At 39.1% G+C, this 22,027-nt stretch overlaps 1 protein-coding gene across 14 annotated transcripts in view; it reads left to right on the top strand.

Annotated features, from left to right (window-relative positions):
• Window positions 1–19,003, top strand: part of ARPP21 (cAMP regulated phosphoprotein 21) — a 424,506-nt gene extending 405,503 nt beyond the window's left edge. For all 14 annotated transcript variants that reach the window (XM_074312647.2, XM_074312643.2, XM_074312653.2 and 11 more), the window contains 2 exons: window positions 16,902–17,050; window positions 18,213–19,003. In XM_074312647.2, coding sequence (XP_074168748.2) covers window positions 16,902–17,050; window positions 18,213–18,470 — 407 coding nt within the window. In that variant the 3' untranslated portion in view covers window positions 18,471–19,003. The remainder of the gene's footprint in view (window positions 1–16,901; window positions 17,051–18,212) is intronic.
• The last annotated feature ends 3,024 nt before the right edge of the window (window positions 19,004–22,027 follow it).

Raw genomic sequence — 22,027 nt, 5'->3', positions numbered from 1 at the left:
AAATATGTCAATTTAAACAAGATTAATACTTTCAATTATTATAACCACTCAATCCCACCCCCATCACCCCTCTTCCACCCCCCTCTCATCCCCCCAAAAAAAGAATTCTGAAGATGCTCTCTGGGTGGGAGGCTGTTAGTAGAGATTAGAAGAGAAAGCATACCATAACTCAGTTATTCATTTATTTCATTTGGCACTGTTTTGAACCCAATTATCTGCCAAACTGATTTAAATAATTTCAATTCTAGCTATACATTGTTTAGCACATATTCATAATGGACCATTGGTTAAAAACAGAAAGAGAAAGAACAAATGTCGCAATGCAATTTATGAGGAGCACAAAAGAGAGTAACAGTTTTCTAAATTCAGTTAATAAAATCTTCACTAGTTTCCTTTAAGAAAGGTATATTTATGTATAAATGTACATATGCACATGCATGCAAGCACATGTACATTTAAATTACACATATATATGTGTGTAAATGTATGCACGTCTGTGTATGTATGTGTATATATAATGCATCTATAATTGTCCAATTATCTGAACCCACACACATATGAGAGCAAAAAGGAAGAATATTAATAATTACACTAGAGAAACAGGCATTAACAGACACATACAATCACCTTATATATAACTGCAATATTTGCCTCCATCATTTAAAAAAAAAATCCAGGAGGGAGGTAGATTTTAATCTCCATTTTATGCCCCTTTGGATAATGTATATTATATAGAAACTAGTGTTTAAAAAGTCAATACATTCCAAAGTTTGAAAGAGGAAAATGGTGACATTTGTATGCAGTTTGTCTTTTTGTTTAGGAGGGGTAAAGGCTATATCTACAGTGTGTGTAATCTACAGTGTGTGTTTTTGTGGATAAGTGCTTGCAGTGAGCAGTGTGAATCCTTTTGTCTTATCTCATCAGTTGGAAACAAAACACAAAATCCTCAAAACCAGCCAGTTAATTTTTAATGCAGAAAGTGGAACATTTCCAAACATCAAGTTAAAAAGCACTTTTTAAAAATCTATTTTGGTACTTCAACATGTCCTTAATTTAAATGTCCATTTTATTGTTCACTTGGTCCCCAAGCCCAACATTTCAAACCATGATTTTTATTTTCTCACATGGTTAAATAGAAAGCAAATGAAATATTATGTGTCATTTGTTAAAGGGGGAAAGTAAAATGTGTCCATATATATCATGAATGTTGTTAAATATTTCATTTGAAAGAATACTATAATATAATCAATAATATGTTAATTGAAAATATTATACTTTTTCTTGAAAATCACTTGCTTTATCATCTAGCACAAAAATAGTGCAAAATGGTCAGGTTAGAAATACTCGTCAAGTGGAAGATGCTTTGTGCTTCTGTGAGGCTCTCAGGGGTTTCAAGGTGCTGGGGAGCATTCTAATAGTCTAACAAAACAGGAGGTGGGCCCTGGAGAGAGCAGCCAGCCTGGGGAAGCAAAGCAGGAGGCCCTGCTTTGCATCTTCTCTTTGATGCCATGACAGGGGCCTCCATTTAATAAGTCACCAAAAAAAGGCTGAAAGGTGCCTGCCTGAACCCAGGGTGCACTCAGCACCCCTTTGCTCTGAGATGGCTTTAGATGAAGGGCAGCTCTGCTTTTCCTGAGTACTCTGATCAGGGCAAGCAAATGTAGCCTATGGGAGATGTAAGCATAGCTGTGATTAGGACACTAGAGACAGAGGGGAAGTGGGTTTGTTTCTTGTATCAGAACAAAAGGAGCTGCACGGTTCCCTTAGTCCTTGGGATTCGACATGGAGGAGAGCCTCTCACTAAAGAACACAGCACCCCCGGCTGGCCTAAAGCTACAGCCTAGAAATGGGCGTTCCACCAGGGCTTGGAGTCTGGGCGCACATACCTTCCAAATGATTCTTGCCTGCACCCAAACAGTTGCTCGCCCTTCTGACCAGCTTGCCTTTGTCACTCCCTGCTATGCTGGTGCTTTGCCTACCTTTGTTCAGAGCTGCTTCTGCTGCTTTTTGCTTCTAGAAATGGCACTTTCCACATAATCCAAGGACAGAACAGCATAGTCATTGCATCACCCGTGGTCACATCCATGTGGATTGCGCTTGGTTTGGAGAAAATGTGAGGAACTGAAGCCTGAATATGATCAGCTAGAAGGAGCAGTTCAAAGAATTTTTTTCTTTTTTTTTTTTTTTTTTGTGGGGGGGAGGGGGTAAGGGAGGGTGGGCAACAGGGTAGGTAGAGTCCATTCTGGTACTGTTGTCAACACCCAGTTTGTTTTTCATTTAAGGTACAATTCTGCAGAGATGAAAATACTGTCATTTATGTAGCACCATGTGGTGGAAACAAATGCAAACTCTCATGTAGGTAGAAAATGGCATGTGCTGAAAGATGGATGAGTCACACGACCAGATATCTACTTGACCTTCAGAAAAGCCCTGGGAATTGGGAATTTTTAGCCCCCAGTTAATAGGCGAGCAAAACAATACTCAAAGATTTTAGATAACTTCCCCCAGTCACAGAGCCAGTGGGCGGAAAATGGCATTCAACCTCTTTCTTGTCTGTCTGATTATAGAGCCTGTGATTTTTTCCATTAGAAAGCAGAAATTTAGATTTAACCTCAGAATGCTTATTTAAAGTCTCATTTAAATATTCCTATATAGTAGTTCATATTGATGATTGTTGCTTTAAAATTTTGAAAAATTATGGCTAAATATACTAAACTGGAGACTAATTGATGACAGAGCATTTCCTAAACCAAATAGGCTTGGGCAATGCAAGATCAGTTAGGGTCGTTAGAGAAATAAACTAGATTCCTCTTTTCCCTTTTCCATTTCCCCTGAAATATTCTTTGCCCATTCTTATCCGTTTGATCTCAGCCATCTGGATCTGCAGCCAGAGAAGGAAAATGTCAAATGCAACAAAATGAGTAGTACTGCTTGAGTTGAATCATAATTTAACTTTTTTCATCTTTGCCCTACAGGATATTTAAACAGTAACATTACTTTATAGTACCTCCTAAGTTATTATCAATTCCCTACAAATGTTGCCATTTCCTCAAAATGGAAAGGCAAGCATTAGGGCAAAGAGTCAAATATTCTGCCCTAATATCTAATGACATAAAAATTTGCGAGTTAACATTTACTTAATTGCTGAAGCAGTCATGCTAAGTGCATAGTCTGACATATTATCAGGTGTTTAAAATGGATCATCTCTGAGGGGGGGAAAAATCTATAAAACCAAAGGTAGCACTCTGCTGAAATTATTATCCAACTATCTTTAAAATCTTCATTTGAGCAGGTTGGCTCAGTAGCTTGCAGGAATGTATTCTTGGAATCGTTGAAGGGAAGGGACATGCTAGCTATTCTGTTTGCCTCTTCTCCCATCACATAGTCATTCCTGATCCTTCTCTTCTGACCCCCACACACTGCATCTCTCTGTTTCCTTTGCCTGTGGCTTCCAAGTGTGTTTTACTAATGGAAGGTTATCAACCACAAGAGATCAGAGAGCAGAAGGCTAGACCGGTGGTGTCTCTTCAGACTTCCCCCCTGCCTTGGGAGTCAGTTGGTTCTCCCCATGGCCCCTTTAGCTCTTACTGGCTTCGGGTAACACTGGCTCCTTCCCTAAGACTTTCAAGCTAAGGGGAGAAAACCATTCCCCACCATTATTAGGCTGTGGGTATCTACCTTGCTTGTTGGTCCCTTAACCTGCCTACTCATTTGGCAATGCTCTCTTTATTGATAGCTCTTCAGATGAATCATTTGAGTGGAATTCTGTGGCCTGCCAGAACCAAATGGTGAGAGAAATACACAGAACACCAGCATCTTAATTTTGGCACTTCTGGGATGTATGGTTCTAAACAAGCTATTCAATTCCTGTGCTTTATTTTCATCCTCTGTAAAATGAGAATAATAATTATATCCATGTCTAAAGTGCTTAGCCCAGTAAGTACAGTAAGGCAGACACAATAATGTTAGTATGGATGAAGAACGGAAAATGCTTGCTCTTCCTGGATTGAGTTAGTGCAAATGTGGTCCATACTAACCCACTATATGACTTCCTCAGAATGTTGCCTTTTGGTAAATAACTGCCAATATCTATATCTGAACATTGGGATACAGTTAGCCCTCTAAACCTCAGCTTCAACACCCAGAACCTCTTGGACCAAGAGATCTCCAGAACCGTTGTGCAGTCAGGTCCTGGAGGCTTAATGGGGAAAAAGAAGAGATGTCGAAAAGCAAGGAATACCAGGTATATGCTGTATGCTGTATCAGGGAAAGTAGGTATGGTCCAGGTCTCTTGGTACTTCCTTACTTTTATTTATTTTTTTTTTTTCGACCAAATGAAAGTTGAGGCATAGTCACACGAGAGTATAACCATTGGTTAGCAAACTCAGTGATGTCCTAAAAACAAAACATGAGGCTACAAAAATCTGGTTTGGTTTCCATGATGCCTTACCAACTGCTAACAGATAGGTTTGAGAATGCCGAACATAATCTGTTTCAGATGCATTTTTTTCCCTTCCCTCTCCACTCCCTTGTTCAGCAACTTCCCATATTCCTTCCTCTTTCTCCTTTTTGGATCTATCCTTCCCCCATCTCAACAGCAACAGGTGGAAATAGAAAAGTGGGCCACGCCCTCTTGATCTGCTGTTAGAAGGAACTTATTTATTTATTTTTTTTCCAGAGGCAAAGAGGGTAAGAGAAAACAGTTGACATCTGGTCGACATTTTCTGTATTTTGCTGCAATTGGGACAAATTGCTTCCCTTCTGCCACCCCGCATGTCTGGGCATGGCTTTGGGCTCTCTGTTCTGAGTACATTGTTTCTTCATTCTTTTCCTCCAGGTTTTTGTTTGTTGGTTTATTTTCTATTATGTGACATTGCAGGATTTTTGTAGGGTGTGTGTAATAGGAGCAGTTTCTTTACCAACATCATCAATAGGTCTGCTTGAGGTGCTGATTGTAAAATACAAGACTCAGCAGAGACATGCTTCCTTTTCCAAAGGATTGTAATCTACCTGGGTGGGAAGCAGGACCTAAATAAGGAATAAAATGTAATTCAAGTTCCTAGAAGGTGGAAAGTGCAAAGAACAAGGGCAGGGCAATTGCACATATTGATTGATCATTGCTCAATCACTAGAATGTCTTGCAAGGAGGATCTTAGTTCACCCTTACACTCCTTGAGAAAAGGACTGTCCCCATTTTGCAGATAAGGAAAATGAAGTCAGAGAGGAGCGGTGGCTTCCCACAGTGTATGTTTGCCAGATTCCCATCACCCTCTCTAAGAGAGGGAAAATGGGTGGATTAAATAAGAGGAATTCAAGGCGGAAGTATTTATTGAGAGCCAAGGCCCCGCACTGATTCTCAAAATGGGGTCCCCAGACCAGTGGCATCAGCATCACCTGGGAACTCGTCAGAAGGGCACATTCTCAGGCCCCAGCCCCAACCTACTGAATCAGAACCTGGGGTTGGAGCCCAGCAATTTGCGTTTTAACTGGCCCTTCAATTTGTTCTGGGACAGGCCAAGGCTGAGAACCTTTGATCCTGGGAGTAGAGCTCCAGGGAGGGGTGGGGAAGCAGTCAGTCAGACAAGATAATGGAGGCAGGACAGAGAGGCAAACAGAATGCAGAGCTCTGAGAGGGCAGCATGCAAACCTTGCTGGGTAAGGATGTGCCTGGATTAGCATTCTCTCAGCAGTACTGCTAAGAGTAGCCCTGTGTCCCGCCAACAATTGAACTTGAGGCCTCTTCCAAATTCTCTTAGACCCGATGTGTGTTTGCCTTGGCTCATTACACTGAAGACAGCAGCCATGCATTTGACCCAGAGGGCTCCCTCTGCCTAAAGGTCGAGAGAGCTGGTTCTGCTTTGCAGGGCTGCTTCTATGAGGCCTTGAAAGGAACGTCAGGCAAGAAAGGTTGTGACTATCTTAAAATGCTCGTGCTCCATTTGGGTGCTTATAAAGCATTTAACCATGATGAAATATGAATATTATCCTTAAATGCCTTAGGTTGAAAGGAAAAGTTAACAAGTGAATGATCTGAATCATTTCTCTTCCTACCCTGGAGCAGACCATTAAAAATAAAATAAAATAAAACTGTTCTGTCAACAGTGGAGACAGCCTGCCCTAGAGAGATGATGGAAAGAGCCTTCAGGACAGACCATTTGTCCTTCAGTTTTATTTTCACTTTAATTATTGTGTAATGGGATTTAAGTGTTGACCATAGCTTCCAATTCCAGACAGCTGAAAAGATAAGCACATTTTTGTATTTGTGCGGACAAGCCTGAAGACTTCTGATTGTTGTCTCAATCCAGATAAAAACCATACTTTTAAATAATAGTTTCCCTCATGGTGAGATTAAAGATATTTCTTATTGCTGTTACTAAGAATAATCATGAGTTGATTATGTAGGTAAACAGAAAGTATCTCTTTATTGTTGTTTGGAGTTGTGACATCATCTGGTGCCCAGAGGCTTTACTCTGGGGCCATCTGTTGGAATATTGATGAAGTGACAGAAAAATAGGGAATCAGAAGTCATGTTCCCCAAACTCGAACTATAATGAAAACTTTGCAAGTGTTTATCCCCAAATTCTCTTTGGAAAATATTGGTTATAGGTAGACTATGTAAATTTTTACCAAGGTCAGTTTTTTGTTTTATGTTTTGTTTTTTTGTTGTTGTTTTTTCCTTGTTTTGTTTGTTTTTGAATTATATATTATATAATCTAAAACCAGTTAATTACTCTTGGGTTGTAATGAAATGCAAACAAGTTGACCTTTTAACTTTCTTGGCATTCTAAAATTCAAAACTGACTGATTATATAGATCTGGACCTTAAGGAAAAATCAGAAGAAACTAAATCCTGAAAGCATTACTGCTTGGCATTATATATATATATATCTATATCTATATATATATATATAGATATAGATATAGATATATATAGATATATACACATATATACATATACGTATATATACATATATATATACGTATATGTATATATACGTATATGTATATATATGTATATGTATACCGTGTTTCCCCAAAAATAAGACCTAGCCAGACCAACAGCTCTAATGCATCTTTTGGAGCAAAAATTAATATAAGACCCGGTATTATAGTAAAATAAAATAAGACCGGGTCTTATATTATAGTAAAATAATACCAGGTCTTATATTAATTTTTGCTCCAAAAGACACATTAGAGCTGATGGTCTGGCTAGATGTTATTTTCGGGGAAACACGGTATATTCAAAGAACATGTATCTGCAATATAGCAGGAAACATCTTATTGATGCTTGTTTCAGTTTCTTCATGGAAATTCCATGTCATTGTCTCCTTCAGTATATAATGTAGAGCATGGCATCATCTCATTGGATCCTGTCAATTAATTTTGAGTGGAAAGTTACTGTGGCGCCGTGAGCTTCTCATTCATCTCTAATCAAGACTTCCTTCAGTTATTGCAATTCCATGTGAACACTGATCATATTCATCAAATAAATAAGAGTGTCTTTCCTCCAGATTCTTGTCAAAAGTTCTCCTGGGTAGCTTCTGTTGCCTTCCCCAAATTATGGCATTTTTTTCATGTCTCCTCACATACTCCCGGAGCTGTCTTGTCTTCAAACCAGTTGGCAGAGAGGAAAGATCCAGGAAACTTTACTGCTGGATCAAATGAGGTGTATAATAGTGCGGAGGTGACACTGAAAGCTATCAGGTGGTCCAGAGAGAAACATGTTGACTCTCTGTCACGCAGGTCCCAACCTTCTTGGTCATATACATCTCTTGATGTTTCATATGCTATGAATCATGACATTTTCATAGATTTTTTTTTACTCTTTTCCGTATTTTTAATCTTTTCCTCTTTATTTTCCTTTCTAAAATATAAAAACCTTTATTTCACATTTATCCCATGTTAAAACAGCAACAAAAACAAAATAATAAAATCTAGTCGACCCTGTGTTTCCCTCTAGCTCTCTGCCCAACATTCGGACTCACTGTCAGGCCTCTCGAGGGAATCCCTTTCCTTCCTTTCCCTTCTTATCTGGTAGCTTTACCCATGACTGTCTTTGCTTGTGTCGAGATCACCAGTATATTTTTGAACCTAGGGACTACTTTCTTCTCTTCCTTGGCAGTTCTGCAGCTCTACTCATTGTTTCTCCTTCTCATTTCTCCTATTCAGGCTTCTTTTTTTTTTTTTCAGACCAGTATTTGAGTAATATTGTGCTTTGGGGCTCCATCTGGATTGTCTTCTTAGTCTGTACCCACTCATAAGTATATTGGCTCTATGAGCAGGGATGTCCTGATGACTTCAGGCTGTTTGCCTGAGCCCCAGAATTATTTTGCCCTTGTGGTCACTGATCATCTCCATTTGGTGTCCCTCTTGCATGTACGGCTAAGGCACTACAGTCAACTCTCTTACCAATCCAGAACTTGGGATTTATTCTCGGGTTTTTTCTTTCTGTTGCACCCTGTCTGCCATTCACAGATGCCAGTTTCTGACAGTTCACATCCTAAGTATCTCTCTTATGTGCCCTTTCTCTCCATTCCTACCACCCTTGCCTTAGTTCATGTCTCTGCCCTGAATTATTGCCATGTCCCTTCCCCAAGCCCTAGGAGTCTCTCTACCTACACTTACGCAACCCCAAATTGACTCCTGAGGAAACTTTATGCACTGGTTATCCATCATTATATTTTTCTGCTTATAAACAGTACAGGGCACCCTAAGTCTTTCAACATCAAATTCCAATACGAGAAATGGTTTTCAAGGCCCTAGGATTTGAGCCTGGCTCCTTTCTATCTTTCTGTCCTGCCTTTCCCCATTTCTCGCCCGCCGTCACCTCTGAAGACTCTAAACATATTGTTTCAGATCTCTGGGCTATTCACATGCTGGTCCTATGTTTATGCCCCCTTTATCCTGATTATTCCCACTTCACGCCACTCCATCAGCAAACACCTGCTCGTCTTCTAATATTACATTCAAACAATCTCCTGGAAAACCGCTCTCACACGCGTCCCGTTTCCCCACTCACACCAGACGTAAATCTCCCTCTTCAGTGATCCATGAGTCTGAGATATGTTCCTATCCTATTGTCATCCCAGTGTATTATACATTTCTATTCCTAGCTCCAGCAATTGCATTAGCTCTCTGCATGGATCTTATAGTCATTGTTACACCAAATGTCAAAAAGCAAAGAGTAAATAAGGCTTGAAGAAAAAAAGAATAAAAAGAACAAAATTTAAGGAACTGAAAATTTGATTGTTGGACATTGAGTTTTGGTCAGTGGTGTGCCAGAGCGCTCTCATTCAGGTTTACAAGAGCAATGTTAAAAAAGAAAGGGAGGGAGGAGGGAGGGAGGGAGGGAGGGAGGGAGGGAGGGAGGGAGGAAGGAAGGAAGGAAGGAAGGAAGGAAGGAAGGAAGGAAGGAAGGAAGGAAGGAAGGAAGAAAAATTAGGAATTTTGCCGGCTGATTGTTAAGCCATGTGTAGCTTGAAATTGGCCACAGTGGAAATATTTACACCAGGGAAATAAGCGCTACATATCAGAGATTTTATCAGAGTCAGTTTACCAGCAGACAGCTGATGTTCATGATTATGGTACCGTCAATTCATCCAAACTCCTGTCCATCAAACATGTGATACCTCTAAAAATCCTAGATGCCAGTCTGACAGTTCACATGCTACGTATCTGTCTGATGTGATGTGCTCCTTCTGTCCATCCCTACCACCCCTGCCTTAGTTCATGTCTTAGTCTCTGCCCCGGATTATTGCCGTTGCCTTCCAATACACTCTATACCACGAGAACTGTATCATTGTTAAATCTACCACTGGAATAATGTTTGGGTAAGAACGCTGCCAGTCTGAAATTGAAGAAGATAGTTATCTTTTACTACTTGGGAAAAATAATGTGCAGTGATTTATTATATAAAGGGGACATGTTGTTTCACTATTAGTTGCCTATGAAGTAGTGTTTCCTGTTGTAGTGATAGGTAGATTTGTGCAGATTGAATCTGTGACCCTAGCACTTATTTTCAAAACAGTTGGCCAAGGCCAGGTTGCACCCTGTAGCTATGTGACAGTGACAGTTTTGGATCACAATGGTGTTGACCCCATGACTTTTGATATCGTGATTATCCTGTTCTATCCAGCAGATCAAAAGCAATCCACCAGGGGGGATGTTATCAGAGCGATCTCCATCCTGACTTTGCCCTAAGCTTCCTCTGGGGAAAAAGCTCCTTATGTTGCCTCAGCAGCAGTTCGCTGCCACCCAGCCTGGTTTGCAGCATGTCCATAATTAACACGGGTAGAGGTGCAAGAATGCCACGTTTTCTTCTAAGCCACACAGCCTCATTAAGAAAGGAAAACATTTGTGAGCCTTTCATGCAGCTCTTCTCCCTCTGAGTTGTTGAAGTTCTCTGGCTGTCAGCACAGCACTATGGGCCAGGAAAGTTCAGAGAATTGCTTCAATAATATGACAGCCTCTTCCATTTAAAATGGAATTCAATGCCAGCTTCCCTCAGAGGCATTCATTGAAATTCCGTGCATGATCCATTCCTCAAGTCATTTAACAATGTCTCTCATGTTTGCCCTGATTTAAAAAAAAATAAAAAGAGAGAGAGAGAAAGAAAGAAAACCAGCTTTGTAGTTGCGATAACATGGATCAGGACGGTATAATTGCAGTGAAGAGGCCCCCGAGCTTGCAGTAATAGGATGGTTCATCTGATGTGTATTGCCATTAGAAAATGACCCATGCGTGGATGTTCTCAGGGGACAGTAAAGAGGCTTTTAAGAATTACACTCTGTGCAGTATGAAAGCTAATGAGCAAAAGAGCAAGTACGAAGGAAAACTACGGCTTCAGGAAGCATGGTTCCACTTAGGGCCTGTCACAGCTCTCCTCAAATGCATTGGGATGGATTGGTCATTGCTGGGACACATACTGCATTACCTCCATCCCCAAGCAGACTCCCTGCAGGTCATTATGCATCTGTTCCTAAGGAATTAAAACCACTGAATAATAAATGGTGGGGAAAAGAAAGAAGATAGATGCAGAGACTACCATAAATAAAATGAAGGCAGACTTGGGCACAAAGATGAAAGAAGTCTTAATGGGTGTTAAGAAAAAAATAAAAAAAGCAATTTCTTGTATTCTCCTTTTAGAATTCTTAGGACCATTTCATGCTGTCTTACTTCATGTCTAAGAACAGAATAGTATCTGATTATGATTTGCAGGTTAGGTATTTGTATCCTATATCTCAATCTTTGAACGTGTTTGAAGATTAGGAATGGCTTCTAACTCAGCTACATGGCTTTCTCGTTTTAAAAGTCCTCCTTAGAGTTTGAAGTCCTGTAAATTGGGAAGTTAGCAAGAAGACAAAATGCTTCAAAAGATTCACACTTTGCTTTGCAAAGTTGACCCCACTTGGCCCACATCGGCACACCTGGGATTTATCACCTGGGACTTGTATTAGCGTAGGAAAGCTCTGTAAAGGCTAGTGAAGTGAGATGCCTGCCTTAGTGCCCAACGACCCCTGGTTCTGGTAGGCGTCAGTGTAAAGAGAACTGTTGGGGCCGTCTTCTATTTTACATGAGGGTGGGGTAGCAGGCAAGGGGTGTCCACTACCCCAAATCCACCTCTCTGAAGCATAAGGTGGTGGTTCCGCTTTCAGGAAACCAGAGAAATATCATCATATCATGCTGGCCCCACCCAAGGCCACCAAAGAGCTATAGGTAGATGAAGCTAGAAAGGACTCCCTGTGTTAGAGTCAGTATTCTAGGAACAAAGTCAAACTGGGGAACAAATCCATAGTGTTCGCAGAATTAGAAAGCATAATGATAGCAGTCTATAAACTCCAATAGTACAGCCTGAGTGGCCTGGGGGGGTCTTCATTTCTCCATCTGCCATCCTAGTTTGTTCTGCAGAGTCCCTGCGTATCCTTTCTCCCTTATTTTTATCTTTCAAGACTATTAACACTACTTTTGTTTCCAAATGTCAAGTGACTTTCCTAGGGGCAGCCAGTTGCCTGGAACAGTCAAATGACCAAATCGATCTTACATTTAATGTGGAAATAAATTAACCTTATATTTTAACATCAGTTTGAGAAAACGATTCAGAGGAAATACAGTCTTCAAAGATTGAGAAGAGCCATTATTTGAAACAGTTGTAGTAATTGAAAACTATAGTATCAGCTGATTAGAAACTAATGAAGTAAATGAAAAGACTAGAGTCTATTTGACTAACCCCCACTGCACTGCAACCCAACTGTCTGTCTGGTGCCCCATTATCTGAGTAACAAACTTTAAAACAATTATTGATTGGTGTGAGTTGATTTTGACAGGGCAGTTAAATGCTTTGCCTTTGATTTTCTTTCTTTCTTGGATACCAGCAAGATCTTGCTCAACAAAGTGTGGATCATAACTCTTGTCCTCTTTATTCAATTGTTTTAACTATTGAAAAAACAATGAATGCAATAAATGGCCATTGAGTATCTGCCACACTAAGGGATTATGTTAGTGGATGAAAGTTGGAAGAATGTATAAATAGTGCTACCACTTAGTGAGTGAGTTTGGCAACGGTGTCAAAGTCAAGAAACCACAACTTGAATTCTAGCTTTCCCTCCTGCATGACCTTGACAAGTTCCTACAGCTCTCTAAGTCACACTTGTCTTTTTGGTAAAAGGAGTTTAATAACAGTGGCTGCCTCCCAGGATTGTGTGGCAATAAGGTAAAAGGACTTAATTCACTGTTTGAATTAGAGTTAAGTGATCAATAAATAGAGCTAGTTAGCTAGTTTATAGTGGAAATGTTTCAAAGGAGATGAAAGTGTAGAGGAATTGATTGATAGGAAACCAAGAAACAGAACCCAGCAGATATCAGAAAGGGGTGCAATGCATGAAGTATGAAAATTCAGCAGAGAGAGAGAGACTAGTACTGGATAAGCATTTTTCTTCTTCACATTCTTCACCAGCCACGCCACACCTGAGCTAACTATAATTCCATCTCCAAATTACATACAAAGAGCAGAGTTTGGATTCAGAATCAAACAGCTAGCTGATCCCTTAGGAACTTGGAGAAATATTTGTATTTTGATTTGTCCAAGATAAGTGATTTTTATATTTAGCAGATTATTAACTTTAATCATTTGAAAAGACATTTTACCATATTAAGAATGTTTCCTTTAATAAATCCAACATGAAAATTACACTGCTTTGGTACTTGGGGTAGGAGGTAGATTAATTTGCTACGTAGATTTTGCCCTCTTAACTACACCCTTCCCCATCTTCAACCTCCATAGCCAACAGCAGGGAAACAAAAACCTTAGAGTACAGGTTACCATTATGTCATTCATTCATTTCCAAAGTGTTGGTTTTGTAACAAAGTATTTGAGTAAGAGTTAAAATGATGTCAGTCGCAGTCATGCCAATTTATAATCCTTAATCAGTTTACATTCTGATTTTTCATAATTGGGCTAATTCATTAATATTCTGTCAAGGAAACATCACGAGAAATGTTTCCTTGACAGAATATTAATGAATTATCCTCAAACTGCAACTACTATTCAGTAACTGTTGTATTTTAGTAGAAACACTATTAAATTTTCAAATTTATAAGATCCAGGCATTTTAAATCTTATAACTCCTCAATCTTAGCAGAGTGCATTCTTTTATTTTCTGGGAGGCGTTTGTCCACTCCTAACCTTTTTACCTTCAGAAAATAAATGGCACGTGTGACTTGAAAATTGAATGAATCTTGACTGAGAAAGAAATAAAAATAGCTAATGTCTTTATGATCTCCATAGTGTGCCTACAGGGCAGATACTGTTGCTGTTTTGGTTTTCTAAGATGTATTCTATCTTGCTAATCCTCAATAGACATGAAAAACTGATCATTTCACAGCTAAGAATTCACAAACCGGAACACATTTCTCATTTGAATAGACAAGATAAGCAGGTTGCCACCAGCACTGGCATCTCTGCCTTCTGGTGTGTCGTGTCCCAGTCAGACACTGTTAGTTCATTCTTAGGTCACTGCTATCACATTTCTATTTGTCTCTTCCTGGACCAGAGCTCAGATTCATATTCCAAACAGCTTCCTGTCTAAGGACCATTCTGCTACCTACTTACCTCCTGCAACATAATTTACAGAAATGGGTACCTCCAATTAAACCATTCCAGGTGTAAATGTCTTGCCTGGAGAGCAAATTGAGTAATGAATGGGGTTCATGAATATAAATTGGGCTTCCTTTACACTTGAGTTTCATTTTGAAATTGTAGAGCATTATTTGCTCTCCACATAAATCTTTATTTGCCTTAAGTGTGTTTACTGTGGGAAGCCCAGCACAGAGCTGGTAGCCCATTGCGATGCAGAACCGAATATTAAAGTTCACAAATCAGCAGGCAGAGGAGGCCTGGGGAGAGAGACACCACAGCCACTGCATCTGTGCTCTCCGCGAAGATGAATCGTGCCCTCACAGGCTCTGCATCCCCCCCGCCACCCCCACCCCCGGGAAGGGGTCACACCACCTCCTCACTCTTTTTCCCTCCTTCAGTATTGTTTGATATGCTTCAAAGGGTGACTTGTAAATTACACACTCGCCCTACCTACCGACCACCGGCATGTTAGGCCTCCCAACTTGGTGTTTCCCCAACCTTGCTCTCTCAGATGTTCCAGAATGAGTACACCTTGTTTCATCTCGTTTGATGAACCGAGCTGATCTCTTAAGTCAGTGACTCTTTGCAAGCCTTGTTTGCAATGTTTCTCACATTTCATACCACTCAGTAAATATTCCACAGTATTTCTAAGATGAGTGAAGATACTCTTTTGTATGGCCAAAGATACAAATATTGTCCTCCATAAAAAATTGTAATTTAATTTTATCCTTCTTCACCTTCCTCAACATAAAGTTAAAACTCTCACATGCCCTCAAAGTATGATTATTTATTAACAGTGCATATTTATTAGGAATTATTTTTACCCTGTGTTTCAATTGTTTTTAAAATCTGATTGTAAAGCTTAGTGTTGGTGTTAAGAAAAATCTAGGATTTTAAAGATTTTCTCTCAGAGAATTGTATTAAGATAGCAGTTGCATTCTCAGGTTAATAATACAACCTCTGAAAGAACCTTATTTTACAGCATAAAGTGAATTTGTTTCATTTCTATGCTACCATATCATTTTCACCTAAATCATCACTTTCTTCCCAACATTTGTAAGAATAGTTTACACACTTCCTTTAAGAATAGACATTTCTCCAAGGAAGACATACAGATGGCCAATAGACATAGGAAAAGATGCTCAAAGTCACTAATCATCAGAGAAATGCAAATTAAAACCACAATGAGATATCACTTCACATCTGTCGGAATAAATCAACAAACAACAAGTGTTGGCAAAAATGCGGAGATAGGGGAACCCGCCTCTTGTGCACTGTTTGGTGGGATTGCAAATTGGTGCAGCTACTATGCACCAAAAACAGTATGAAAATGCCTCAAAAAATTAAAAATAGAACTACCTTATGACCCTGCAATTCCACTTATAGGTATTTAGCCAAAGAAATCCAAAACACGAATTCAAAAAGATACATGCACCCCTATGTTCATTACAGCATTATGTACAATAGCCAAGATATGGGAGCCACCTAAGTGCCCATCAATAGATGATTTGATAAAGAAGAGGTGGTACATATATTATACAATAGACTATTACTCGGCCATAAAAAGAATAAAATCTTACCATTTGTGACTGCATGGATGGACCTAGAGGGTATTATGCTAAGTGAAATAAGTCAGACAGAGAAAGACCAATACCATATGATTTCACTTATATGTGGAATCTAAAGAACAAAATAAACAAAACAGAAACAGACTCATAGATACAGAGAACTAACTGAGAGTTGCCAGATGGAAGATGGGTTGGGGGGCTGGGTGAGAAATGTGAAGGGATTAAAAAGTACAAATTGGTAGTTACAAAATAGTCACAGCGATATAAAGTACAGCTGTAGTAACTATGTGTGGTGCCAGGTGGTTACTAAACTTATTGGGGGCATCACTTCATAAATTATATAAATGTCTAACCGCTATGCTCTACACTTGAAACTAATATAAAATAATATTAAATATCAACTGTAAATTTTTTTTTTTTAAATTAAAGAAAAATCACTTGTGGTGGAGATTAAAATAATTAGAACAAATAAATTCTGGTCCATTAAAAAAGAAAGAAAAGAAACCCAACCAAATTACCCACCCAGAAGGACACATAACACATAAATGTAAATGTTGCATCCTGTAGCATCTGTTACATGTACATGGTCACTTATTGGAGTGTTTTACCAGAACATTCCCTTGGAGCTAGTAGTGGTGAAGCAGAATAAAAGCATGCCATACTTTTCACTTAACCATTGCCTTTTGTTTAAGGGAGCAGACATTGAATTAAGGTTCTGAATCATCTTGTTCACGAGGACGTGGAAAATAGAATGAATGTAAAGTTAATAGGCTATTTGTGGGGTCTCTGGGTGAAATGAGAGTGTACAAAAGGGTGGAGAGTAAGAAAATTAGTCAGTTTAATTAGAAGAAAACTTGATAGTCTGTGAATTCTCCGAGTAGCCTCAAAACAAAAGCAAAAGACGTCTATGAAAGTTATAATGCATAGCTGTCAACTGATGTAAGTTGAGGTTCCTGTGCTTGTGTCATGAAGAATTTACCATTTTGACAACATGCTCAGGGAACCATTCTGCATAAGGATGGAAATAGCAGTCAATTTTTTGGACTCTTGTCCACACTGAGAAGAAAAAAAAAAAAGGCATTGATGTGGAGATCGGGATGTCTGAAGGTTGCCTTGTAAACAAGTGCTCTCGCCTCACCACATATCACTTGTGTGTCTCCTGGTACAACCAGTTTAAAAGGTGTGTTTTTTCTTCCCAGGTTACCAGCCAGTTATGTCTGGTCAGCAGGGGTTCCAAGGCCTAATGGGAGTGCAGCAGCCGTCTCAAAGTCAGAGCGTGATGAGCAACCCAACAGGAACTCCAGTGCAAAGTGTAATGGTCTCCTACCCAACCATGTCTTCTTATCAGGTACACAGCAGTGGCATGGAAATTGTGGCTTGTAAAGTGTTACTTGCCCAAGCAGAGGCTGTGGGTCCATCCCCGTGTCGGGTGGTTGGCTGGGTGGTAGGTGCTAGGCAGAGCCACTGTTGATAGTTGCCTTTGAATTGAGATGATAATACACAAGAAAAAAATGGTAAACATATGCTTCTATAACTGCTGTGGCTTTTGCATTCCCCGCTAAGTGTGGTTTCATATAAACTTTCTATTTATGGAGGAAAATTCTTTAGTCTAAATGTCTATTCAGGAAGACCTTCGGTCATTCTATTGAAATTTTCCTTGTTAGGAGAAAGCCCTCATGCCAAAGTCCCATTCGTTTTTGTACACACCCCACCCCACCCACCCACCCCAAAAAGAAACTTCATTTTACCACCCTTTTAAGTTATAAGAGATTTTAAAATGGCATCCCAGATTTATTAAAAGGGCATTTATGGGACCTAACAACTGCATTTTTCTGGACTAAACATATGTTAGATATTTAAAAAGTGTTCTGCACCTCTGTGATTGATATCCTGACATACACTGGAAGTGGAAGTGAAAGGTTAGTGAAATGCTTTATTCATTACATTTAACTGCACCAGGTACTTCTGGCCCTAAAGACCTTATCCTCAGCCCTCCTACCCTGACAGTCCTTACTCGTTGCATCAGTTTCTAGCTTCAGCCCCATAGTAGATGTTCTCTAAAGCTGTAGGTTGAGAGGGAGTTAGGTACCTGGGACAAAAGTCCATCTTGCTATAGATGGTTCCGGGCCACTTCATTTGCATAAAACCAGAATGGAAGCATGGCTTTCCAAACAGAGAAATCCAGAGTGGGAGATCCGGACTGTAGCCCATGCAGGGAGACAAGAGAGAGGAAGGAAGATCAGAACACCGTCTGAGCATTTACTGTATGTCAGGTGTATACCAAGCATTGTACATCATCCCCGCTATCCTCTCAGTGGCACTTGGAAGTAGGTATCATTATGCAAATGATCTAGGGAATCAGAGAGATTGCCAGACTTGCCCAATGTGAAACAGCTAATCACAGGTAGATCTGGGATTGGTGAACTATTAGGTGTAACTCAAATGTTGACTATTTTTCATGATACCACAGTCCCTCTGCATGAAGTGTTCTCTTTTGTGTCCCCCTACAGGTGCCAATGACCCAGGGTTCTCAAGGACTGCCCCAGCAGTCATACCAACAGCCAATCATTCTACCTAACCAGGCAGGTCAAGGGTCACTCCCAGCCACTGGAATGCCTGTGTACTGTAACGTCACACCGCCGACCCCTCAGAACAACCTTAGGCTGATTGGTCCACACTGTCCCTCCAGCACTGTCCCCGTGATGTCGGCTAGCTGCAGGACAAACTGTGCGAGTATAAGCAACACCGGGTGGCAGGTCAAGTTCTGAGGCTCTGGCTGTGGTACATTTCTTCAGATATTACTCATGGCCTTTGAGGAAAGAGGAGCAAGGTGGGAAAACTGGCTGAGGACTTACGTATTCACTCAACACTCAAATGATTGCTGCTGGTATTCTGTAAAAAAAAAACAAAAAAAAAACAAAGACTAATATACACATTAGCTGGTTAATGGTGCATATTTCTGTCATGTCTGCTAGGTATGCCTTTATAGCTTAGCTAGTGACATGAATTCATCAAGGTAAGATTTTCTCCTACCACTGAATACCACTGTGTAGACTATAATATCCCTAATTTGGATTATTAGTTTTGTACTTTGTGTTGAGTTTGTGATGTTCAAAGTATTTAAATACTATATATCGAACTCATATTGTACCAAAGCTGTAATGGAAAAGAAAAGAATTGATGAATGGAAGGAATAATTTATATACACTATAGAGTTTTCTTTTTTAATGGATATATGCTGTATTGTAGTGTTTAATCAAAATAAAACTATTTGACCTTATGGAGGAAGGTCATGTTTTTACCCCAGTTTGGTTCACTCTGTCTTCCTATATGTGTTTGCCTATATGTCACTGTTATCCCCTGGGAGCACTACTGCATGAATAATGCATGGAAAAGATGTTCCAGGTATTTGTGCATGAACTGGAATAACATTGGGAGACATGGTAGGCAAACACTTAACCAACTGTAGTTTCTTATTCTAATACTACAGGGGTCCTGAAAGTCAGATGGCATCTATTTCACCCATTGATTGACTGCACATTTTTTAAATGCATACCTTGGTTTTAGTCTTAGGGTTATTGAATACATGTTGCTATAGTTCCCCAATTAGGAAAACTTGAGTGTCTATGTAACAGCCGTCCTCTATCAAGCCCTGTTCCACATTCATTCAAGTTCTACTATATACCTGGAAAACAAGATTTCTTCTTTTAAAGGGAAATCAGAAGAGTCATGGTCGAATTCCATAGATTGTATTGTGTCATACAATGTAAAGGGCTACTAGTCTTGGCAATGAGTCACTAACTCAAAGATGCTAATGTTAGGTGTCCTAGTAACTTAAAAGAAGGTAAAATATAGCAATAGCTTAGTGACAAAGATTCAGAGCATTGGCAAAAATTTTAGAAGAGGCTTACTTCTGTCTAATCCTAAAGTGTTTAATCCCCTATAGATTCTGCATTTAAGACTGATTTATGACAATCTTTGAAAAACAATAACAGAACTCTGAGTGTCAGCTTTGGCCTTCTGGGAGATATTTAATGGGGGAATAAAACCCCAGAACTTTCACTTTACTTTTTCACTTTCACAGTACAATACCTATGTAGTAGTTTTATATTTTATACTTTCTGCCTAAAATCCACTATTACCAATGAGAGGGCTATGGAAAGTATATTGGGATAATTCCCATTGTTTTTCATATTACCACATTTTCTGTATTCAATTTTTTCCATTTTCATGTTGTTTAGCTGGAGATAGAGTTAAGCAACTAGTTTAAAAACTCTGTCAAAAAGATTACCATTTCTTAATTTTATATCATATTTTTTTTTCCTTTAAAAGGGAACTTTTACACATACTCTCATTAGCTTCATTCCTGGTGAAATCTGTCCCATTTTCTCAAACCTCCGTCGACTGATTTCTTCATTGTAAATAAGCCCTAACCATGGAAAATGTTATGAAAATAGGATGTTGTATTTTTTTATTGAGCCATTAAACCAATAGACTGAGTAGCTATTAAACCAATAACTTCTCTGAGAAGGAGCGATGTTTGCCTAACTAACACCTTCCCCTAATGGAAGGATGGGGCCAAACAATATAGTTTCATTTTTGAAATATATTCTCCATTTAGCTCTCTGATCTATTTAGCCCTCTGATCTTGGCAGTGATCCCAAATTCAAGGATCTAAATATGAATCTGAATGTTTATCTTCTTCTCATAGAATTCTGGGAAATTTTGATCTTTTCTTTAATGATCTCTAGAATTACTGAGCCTACTTTCCCATAGTTTGGAACATGCTAGGGGTAAAGAAGGGCCTTCTTTCTCTTTTGCCACTCTTCTCCAAATGTGTCACACTCTTTCATATTTAGACATTTGACTTTTGTTGCATAAATCTTTTTGCATACTATTTCAGGCTGGGCCTTCTTTTCTACTTTCACTAAATATTGATATCCAGCATTACACAATTCCAAATCTTATGTCATGCTGTCTTTTACATTAGAACATTTGACATGGTTGTGTAGAGAGATAGTGATTTAGAATAAAGTTATAAATCATAACAAAATAAGTGGGGTACATACGAGGCAGAGCAGCTTTATGAGAGAGATTTGAAGGACAAAACAAATACAGCTGAGAAGAAGATGCTGCCATAGATATGGCTTGTGAGGCCTAATAAATGCATATTTAGATACTGCTTCCACTTTTGCCAGCAGTTAGAGTGTTATGAGATGCTTTCATCCTCCTGTTACCTGTGTTCTGTATACACAGGTACATATTGTGGACAGAGGTGCAGGCCCACCGCTTACCTTTGCCCTGGCACTTATCATCACAGGCAACTTTGGTCATTGACAGACCAAAAAGAAAGTATTGTAAATACCTCACCCTAAGGGCAGAGTTAAAACAAATTGTTTGGATTTTGCATCGAAATAATATCGTAGAATAGCAGTTTCTCAATTATTTCCGTGGAAGACTGCTTTCTTGGGACACTGAGAGTTGTTATGAAAAAGACCAAGGACAATTATAATTGGGAGACATGGTTAACGAAGGTTAAGCAATGTTTTTTCGAAAGGTATCTAATTTCTGGAAACCTTTAACCTATCACTTTATGTTATGAATTTCCAACAGGAAGATATAATAGGCATAGTTCCTCAAACGTACTTGAACACAATATCCTTTTATCACAGACTATATCAAAAGACTAAAATTATGAGGAACATATATGTTTAAAAATTATATCAGAGAGTCCTAAAACAAGAGTACAAATGTAGTTATTTTATTTCTATAGAAACCATTTTATATACCAAAATGTCCTATCGCAACCCTACTTCCAACTATGACATCTTTCGGTGACTGCACTGGTGTGCAACTGTTTCCTCCATGAATGTGTGAGTCTGGAAGGTAATGCCACACTGCCAATATTTCTGGACCTTTTTTTCTTAAATTCTTTTTGTTGAAGGATTTGATGTTTATATCTAAAATTATAGTAATTGTCATATAGATATATAGATATACCATGTTTCCACAAAAATAAGACTGGGTTTTGTACTGTGTTTCCCCAAAAATAAGACCGGGTCTTATATTAATTTTTGCTCCAAAAGATGCATTAGAGTATATTTTCAGGGGATGTCTTATTTTTTCATGTACAACAATCTACATTTATTCAAATGTAGTCATGTCATCTTCTTCTGGAACATTGTCATAATGTACTAAATGTGTCCGTCTGGCTGACAATCTTAACTGGGGCTTATTTTCTGGCTAGACCTTATTTTCAGGGAAACACGGTAGGTATCTCTAATGAGCCTTTACATTCTATGTGAGTATAAAAGAGAACAAGAGT

The sequence above is a fragment of the Rhinolophus sinicus genome, chromosome 5 (assembly GCF_057876585.1).
Source record: "Rhinolophus sinicus isolate RSI-liver-muscle chromosome 5, RSI-T2T, whole genome shotgun sequence".
Lineage (NCBI taxonomy): Eukaryota > Metazoa > Chordata > Mammalia > Chiroptera > Rhinolophidae > Rhinolophus > Rhinolophus sinicus.
This window is presented reverse-complemented; position numbering and strand designations above follow the sequence as displayed.